The following is an 8,449-nucleotide window of genomic DNA, read 5'->3' as shown; positions in this document are numbered from 1 at the left end:
AAGTGGACAACTTAGGCTGAAATTCACGACAACCATTGGACGCATGACGTACCAATAAATTGCCGATCCTTTCGAAAAAGGGTTGAGTATAAGAAGTCCGGCTGCGATTATGCAGAAACCGTCCTTAATATACTATACATATAATAGGAAGATGCCATGAATGCAATGACAATTATAATAAATTAAACACGTTGAGAGCAGATAAACAATTTAGCAATTAGTACAATTAGTCAAATAAGTCAAATCTTATGGTTATAACTTAATTAGCTCCCCAGCAGAGTCGCCATTTCTGTTTTACTTAAAAAAGGTATGTAAAAGGAAATGACTTAGTTTTGAAAAATCGATTAAACTTATGGTTTAAGAGAAATCGAATTTCCAAAAGAACAGAGTCGCCACTTAATTTTTAGTAAAAAATCAAGAAAAAATACAAGATTTTTCAAAAGACTTAAACAGATAAAATCAATTGAAAAAAGGGTTCGAGTTCAAATGTACATTCCGAGAAGGTGTTAGGCCCTCGGAATGCCCGCTAACTCGCGGTTGACCGGCGAATTGACTAAAATGACTTTGACTAATTTTGAGAAATTTAACATAAGAATATTTTTTAAAAAAATTACAATATTTAATTAATTTCGAGAAAATAATTAGATAAACGACACATTTTTCTTTTTTAGAGAAAAGAATTCAAAATGACACATTTGGCTTGTGATATAAGTAATTAGAATTTCAATAAAACTAGATAATTAAAATTTATTTAATTTATTTTATTTTTTTTAGATAATAATTTGAACCAATTAAAGCATGAGACCATTTTTAAATCAATTGATAAAAGAGAACACACACAATTTTATTTTATTTTAGTTCATTTGAGAAAAGTGTTAACTTAAAACCATTTAAATAAGCAAAATGATTAAAGGAAGAGGCATTCAAAACATGTCCTTTTAAAAAAAACAAAAGATTTAATTAAAATGAAATATGGCTAATATATTTGATTAGTAAGATAAAATGAATACAAAAACAAATATAAGAATGTATTAAAGGTAAGCCAATGTAAAGAAATTAACTTATCGTTTGGGGAATTTTAATTAGGTTAGTTAACAATTTAAAAGTTAGAGTCAACACGCAATCAAACAATAAATAATCATAATTAAATAATTAAAGAGTAAGGGAGAAATTGAATTTGGGCCCTTCTTGGGCCAAATTCGCTGCTGATTTTAGGCTTAGGCTCAATCCCGTTTTTGTATACACTGGTTGTATATCAGTGTATATCGTATGAACCCAGCCCATTTTGTTTGTATATAAGACTGTATACCGAATGTATACAACCTAATTCATCTTCCAGAACACCTGTTTCAATTTTTGGACTTGTATATCACTGTTTTTCCGTGTATACTTGTGTATACAGCTGTATAGGTCATGTATACAGTCCGATTTTTTACTTCTCCAAGACCTGTACATCAGTCCCTGCTTGCTGGAGGGCCGACTCGATGGAGAAAAAATAAATAAATTAAGCCTCTACGGCTCATCTCGAGGATGCAAGAGAGAAGGAGTCCACCACGGGCTCGGGGAAAGGTTCACGCAACAAAAGAAAGAAAACAAAATTAGCATTCGAAGATAAGGAAGCAAATGAGACATAACTTAATTGAAAATTAAAGTCAACTTAATTATCTCAAGACCAAAAGGGGACCACTGCCAAGGTCTACTGTTAGAACTTCTAAGAATACAAAAGATGAGCTACTGAATATTAATCAACAGACATTTGGCCCCTTAACAGTGACAAACTCAACAAAAAAAAAAAAAAACCATTGAAGTTTAAGGGTAAAAATAAGGCTAAACAAGGAAGTAATCAAAACTAGTATGATCAACAAAATCCTAATACTAAATTGTGGAAAGTCCAAACTTGGAGAGAACCAAGAATACATACGTATGAAAGAAAATAATCTTGGTAAAGCAAGCAAACATAGATGTAGCAATGGCAGATGGCATTACAATGGACAAGTGACAACTTAAAGTGTAAAGGGGGTATACCAGACAACAATCTGATCAGTGAGAAAGACCACATGGTATAGTCTTAAGTATTCTATAAAGCTCGCAATTGGAACTAGATTACAAATGGTAAGCGATTTCGACTAAAATTTAAGCAAAATAGAGACATAAACTTAATTCAAACATGACCTGCAGGACAGTAAGAACGTCATGGTTCCCGAAAATGGATAAAAACCAACTCCTACAGCCCATCAAACAATAGCTAAGACAATATACAACTTCATACTCAAAGATTTTTATTTTTTACTTTTTAGGCTCTGCCCTCATTTCAAAAGGAAAGCAAAAAACATTAACAGTAACGAAGTGAATAAACCCGGATGTTTAAGACAACGAAAAACAAGGGGATACGAGTTCAAACATCAAGACAAATAAACGAGAAGCAAGCGATAAAACAAATTCGAAACAAAGAAGCATCGACTACAAAACAGCAAAAAGAAAACTTTGAATCAGCACTAAGAGTAGGCACTAAAGTCGCTTAATAAAAACACCCACAGCTCGGTAGTGAATAACAGAGAACAAACGCAGCTAGTAACGTCATGTCTTAATGGAAAGGAGGGATATTATAAAGGGGGAAATGTTACCTTTTCCTGGGCAGCAACTAGGACATTAACGAACTGACCACGAAAGAGCTTCCACCACCACACACAAACTCCGAGAGCTCCGACGAGTAGCAAGAATGTCTCGGAAAAAGAGATCGACGCTTGAATAAACTCTATAACGCTTGATTTCTTAAGTTTGTATTTTTCTTTTTAAAAAATCTATGTATCTTTTGCTTTTTCTTGACTCCAAATTTTCAACTAAAAAAAAAATCTTCCAAAAATTCCCCCTGCTCAACAGTGATAAGAGCCATTATATAGAAGGGAAAAGGATTCAAAAAATGGGGGGGAAAAACGAAAATCCCGCAGACCAAGGCCCAAATTCGAAATTCAAAAACAAAAACTCTTTCACCAATTTGGACAAACACTCTTTTCTCACAATTTCAACTCATTCCGAAAGAGGAAAGGGGCAGGACGCGTGCCCTACTGCTACTGTACAATTTGAAAGGGACATCGGAGGAAGGAGACAACAAAGTTGCTGTCTTCTGCTGGCTTGCGTGTTCGTTTCTGCTGGGCTGCTGGATGCTATTTTCTGAAGAAGAAGAGTAGCAGAGGCAGTGGATCTTTTATTGGAATTGGGTTGGGTGTTGTATGTATGGGTCTTTTGTGTTGTGGGCTGAAAGTTCTGGGTGTTGGGCCTAGGTTATTTGGAATTTTGCTGAGGGAAAGACTGGGCTGCTGGAAAATACAAGAAGGGCCCAAATAATTGCAATTGTTGCCAACCAAAGTTTAAGAGAAAGCCAAATTGATTTAGTTAGTGAATTCGGCTAAAAATTAAATAAGATGAATCACTATTAATTAACTAACGAGCTTCTTAATCTTAACAAGATAAAATTAACCGACTTAATTAAAAACCAATTAACTCAAAATATAAGTATTAACTAACTAAACCAATTAGCCAACTAATTAAGTAAAATTAAAATCTCTTTGAGACGATTTTCAAATATTTATAAAATATACTAATTTACCTACATAATTATGTAAAACATCTATATTATCTAAAAATTATAAAAAGTGACAAAACTATTTAGAATAACTTGAAAAAATATTTTGAATTTTATAAAGTCACTTATTTCAAATCGTTTGGAATTTTAAGAAGCTCAAAATTAATTCCTATCGTGGATGGTCAAAATTGGGTGTCAACAATAAGATTACGACGGTAGATGGGCAATATCCCGAGAATCTTAATATGAGGTTCAAGAGGTTGATCCAAGTGAGAAAATAAGTAGATAGATCTTGCAACAGGGGGTAATAGCTTACAACAATCTTCCACTGAATAAAACTTTGTTTGAAAACTGAAGCGACGGACATTGTGCTTTTGTGTTGGAATAGTTGGGTGAGTTCTCTCAACATGCATAAACTTAGTCATTTTAGATTCTATCAAACAGAACTCACGCAGTAGATCATGTATTCCACATACTTTTATATCACCATTGAATCTCCTTTTTCTAGCCTGTATCAAGTTTCTGCTAATTAGATCCTCCAAATAATCTATTGCCACTTCCTCCAAACTTTTACCATTTTCAGAAATCCTGATGAAACCTTCTGCAATCCATAATTGAATCAATCTCCGAGTATCAACCTGAAAATCCTCTGGGAAACTACTCATAGAAAGAAAGCAAGGTTTGAGGCGATTAGGCAAGTGGTGGTAACTCAAACCGAGCACTCCTAAGCATTGATTTGGATGACTAGCAATGATTTCACTTAAGTTTCGGGAAACATCCTTCCAACCTTCTAATGTCCTGGCCACTTTAGAGAGATGTCCCACAATCACTGAAATTGTTAAGGGTAGTCCTTGACATTTTTCTACTATTTCCTTTCCAATTTCATCCAATTCAGGAGGATGTTCATATTTTCTTCCAAACACCTTATCACAAAGTAACCTCCAACCGTTGTCTAAACTCAAAAGGCTCATCTCATGAGGGCTACAGGTATTCGCATACATCGCTACCTCAGTTTCCCTAGTAGTCAATAAGATTCGACTCCCATTTTTATAATTAGGAAATATTCCACTTATGCTATCCCAAACATTTGTACTCCAAATATCATCAACAACAACAAGGTATCTTGGACCCTTTAGTTTTTTCTGGACTAGGTCAGCTAACTCATTTTCATCCATCTCATTATAATCTTTTGCATTAGAACGACCTGTTGACTTTGAAATACAATGTAAAGCTTCTAACAATACTTTTCTATTCCGAAATTCTTGAGATATTGTTACCCAAGCAAGAATGTCAAAGTGATACCTGATTGGGAGATGATCATAAGCTTTTCTTGCGAGTGTTGTTTTGCCAATGCCACCCATGCCTGTTATTGTGACAATCTCTAGATCCGATGATGGTCCTATCAATCTTTTAACTATGATCTCCAAGTCATCATCAATTCCTTGCACGATGTGATCATCTTCCAACTTATCTGACAGCATTGCATAGCTTGTAGAAGAAGTGTCAATCAAGGAATCCCCGGTTAATTCAAGAAGTTGATCAGCATCATGAGAAACAATCTCCATCACTTGTTTCTTTATTGTATCCATTTTTTCAACAACTGGTAGCAAATCCTGGTGTTGTAAAATTCCAAATGTCCAGCTTGAGCCTTTGATGATTTGATGAGTTTTCAACTCTACAACATCTTCTGCCTCACTAGCAGCAACTCTAATATTTTCCTCCAAAGATTTGATTTTTCCAGGTTCAAATTCATCAAGAACTTTTTGGAAATATTCAGCAATAGCACGAAGAGAATCGAGCATTTCAGCAGTGTGACCGTGAAAGAGTTCATGAAAATTTCGTTTATCAAGAGATTGAAGAAGAGAAATTACAGCACTATAAGCTTCCATAAGTATTCAAGATTAATCAAAATATTGTAAATGGAATGTTTGAAGATGAACAAGCTCTGTTTGCAAGGAGAGAAATTTTTTGTTATAAGAAAAAACTTTGAATTCAAAATTTACTAATAATTGGATAGGTTGGGTTATGACTCGATTTTTAGCTCATTTCAGCCCAAATAACATATAAGCGGGACAAATGACCTGCTCATTTATTAACTCAACTTGTTTTGATATTTTCAAATTCAGTTCAATCAGCACATTTTGATACCCTAGTAATACTCTTTAATTAATTTAATTTCCAACACCATGTTAGTGTTTATGAATAAACTATTTGACTTACTAAAGAAAACTAAGTCTGCCAGTTGTGTTATCTGTATAACTATGCCAGTAGGTGTATATATAATAATGTATTTCCCATCCCTTTTAAAAGCACAATTTTTTTTATTTGTTCTGATTGAATAAAACAAGCATCTCTACAGTTGTCAATTAATAGATCAGCAAATTAAGAAAACATTAATCAAATGAACTATACCAATTGGTGCTTTGACAATCAAGTCAAAAATAATAATTGTCCATAAACCTAAGGCATAATACATAAACATGATACATAAACTTGGTCTCAGGCTCTCAGCTACAAGTAAATACTCCAACTCTGAGAGTGCACATCTTAACTTGGTCTCAACTGATAACAAAATACTTTAGCTTGTCTCAGCAGGGCCGGCTGTATGCTTTCAAAAATAAGGCCTTTGCCTTAGGCCCCCAAATTTCGGGGGCCCCAATTTTTTGTGAAGAATAAATTATGTGTTAAATTTTTTATAGAAAAAATAATTATTTATGATAAAAAGTATAAATTTTTTTTAAAATAAATTATTTTATCCACTTTAACATCTTTTGTACTTTGTTAAAAATAAGAATTAACAGTGAAAAGTGTTGAACAAAGTGAATTACAAATTATTTTTTATTTCTTTTTAAATTTTAGTTTCAAGCATTACTCTAAGCATATTAAAATGAAGTATACCAAGTCATCAACTTTTTGAGTCAAATTATATGGTTCTAACTCTTATCTTTATTTAATATTTATCAACTTATTACTTATATCATTATGTTAACAATACATATAATAATCGTCTCACTTATTTCAATGTTGAGTTGATAAAATCTTATCTACAACTAGTAATTGAAAAAACAATATTAAGTACTAATAATTTTCATCTAAATAGTGTTAATTTTTTTTTTTTGAATAAATACGTATATGAAGTGTATTTATATTTTAGGCCGTGAATTGAAATTTCGCTTTAGGCCCCCAATTACGTTGAGCCGCCCCTGACTCTCAGCTACAAGTAAATACTCCAACTCTGAGAGTGCACATCTTAACTTGGTCTCAACTGATAACAAAATACTTTAGCTCGTCCCTATTATGTTTCATGGACATCTTATGGCATGAAACACAATTTTTCGAGGTGTCTAAATGATCATTTTGGATATTGTAGTGTCCAATTGACACAGTAAAAATAAGTTAAGATATCTAGATATGCATATTCAAAATTGAAGTGTTCATTTTCTTATTAGCCAAATTTGAACGTCTGTACTACTATTTGTTTTACTCGAAAAAATAAAATAAAAATGGACTTGTTTCGAAAAAAAAATCGACTTAACTTATGTGTTGAAGAGAAATCGATCTTCCAAAAGAATAGAGTCACCACTTAATTTTTTAGTAAAAATCAAGAAAAAACTTAAGGTTTTCAAAAGACTTAAACAGATAAAATCAAATAAAAATAAAAGGGTTCGAGTTCAATGTACATTCCGAGAAGGTGTTAGGCCCTCGGAATGTCCGCTAACTTGCGGTTGACCAACGACTTGACTAAAACATTTGACTAATTTTTAAAATTAATTAAAGAAAAAGGATATAATAATTATTTGAAAGAAAACAATTTAACTTAAACACTTTGAAATAATTTCAAAAGAAAAATAAACTTTTCAAAAAAAATGACCAAGTAAAGAAAACTAATTAAATGAATTATCATAATCAAAAGTGGTTCATCTTTAGGGAATTTAATTAAATTTAAACCACACAAAGCTAGAATTAATACAAAATAAACAAGAAGTAATCACAATCAAATGAATTAAGAATAATTTGGGCTAGTGGCCCAATTTCTGCCCAAACAAATTGAGCCCACAAACTTGTTCTATTGAACATCTGCTGCTGCTACACTCTGTTTTGGGCTCATTTCCGTCCCTGTATCAGTTATATACAATTTCTGTATATCAGTGTATATTGGTTGTTTTTCCCTGTATATCAGGCGTATACCACGTGTATATTGATTGTATACAGTTGTATACGACCACCTTTTAGCCTCTGAAACATGTAATTCAATTTTGGGCCTAGTATTTCAGCATTTTCCCTGTATATCGATGTATACCGAGTGTATACAGATCGCATATCAGCCTGTTTTCGCTTTTGACACCTGTATTTTGTTCCCTTCTTTCTTGTGCGCATCAGCTTACAACCAGTAGGGGTAGACTTGAAAACTCAATAACGCAAATGAGGGATGAGGAGTCCATGAAGACTCGGGCCAAGTTCATGCATAGTAAAAGAAAAGAAGAAAATGGCTTAGTATTATTCTTTCTTAAGCTAACCAGGTCAAATTAATATTTACGAAATCGATCAACAAATAGTAAAACAATCCATGATGAATTCAACAAATTTAATGAAGAACACATGATACCTAAAACAAGACTAGATTTGGAAAAGGGAATAAGTAACACTCAATACACTTAACTGAAGAGGAAGCACAAATTTGCCTCATATTTTGCTAATATTAAAATCACACACGTAACTTGGAGAAATTAAGGTAAGAAATTTAACAAAGTAGAGTAAGCAGTAACCTAAAGGAAAACAAGGACTTGAAATAGACTAAAATCTTAAGCAGGTGATCAGAAACAAGTCATCTGGAAACGGACTTAGACAACACTAAATGCTACTATC

The 8,449-nt window shown here is 32.9% G+C and overlaps 1 protein-coding gene across 1 annotated transcript; it reads right to left on the bottom strand.

Annotated features, from left to right (window-relative positions):
- Positions 1 to 3,765: 3,765 nt before the first annotated feature.
- On the bottom strand, positions 3,766 to 5,472 carry LOC107060472 (putative late blight resistance protein homolog R1B-17). The gene has a single exon (XM_015308436.1). It carries the CDS (start codon positions 5,470 to 5,472, stop codon positions 3,766 to 3,768), a length of 1,707 nt encoding a protein of 568 aa, XP_015163922.1.
- Positions 5,473 to 8,449: the final 2,977 nt, after the last annotated feature.

This window comes from Solanum tuberosum, unplaced genomic scaffold (genome assembly GCF_000226075.1).
Source record: "Solanum tuberosum cultivar DM 1-3 516 R44 unplaced genomic scaffold, SolTub_3.0 scf00086, whole genome shotgun sequence".
NCBI lineage: Eukaryota > Viridiplantae > Streptophyta > Magnoliopsida > Solanales > Solanaceae > Solanum > Solanum tuberosum.
Note: the sequence above shows the minus strand (reverse complement) of the source record. Positions and strands in the feature narration are given on the sequence as shown.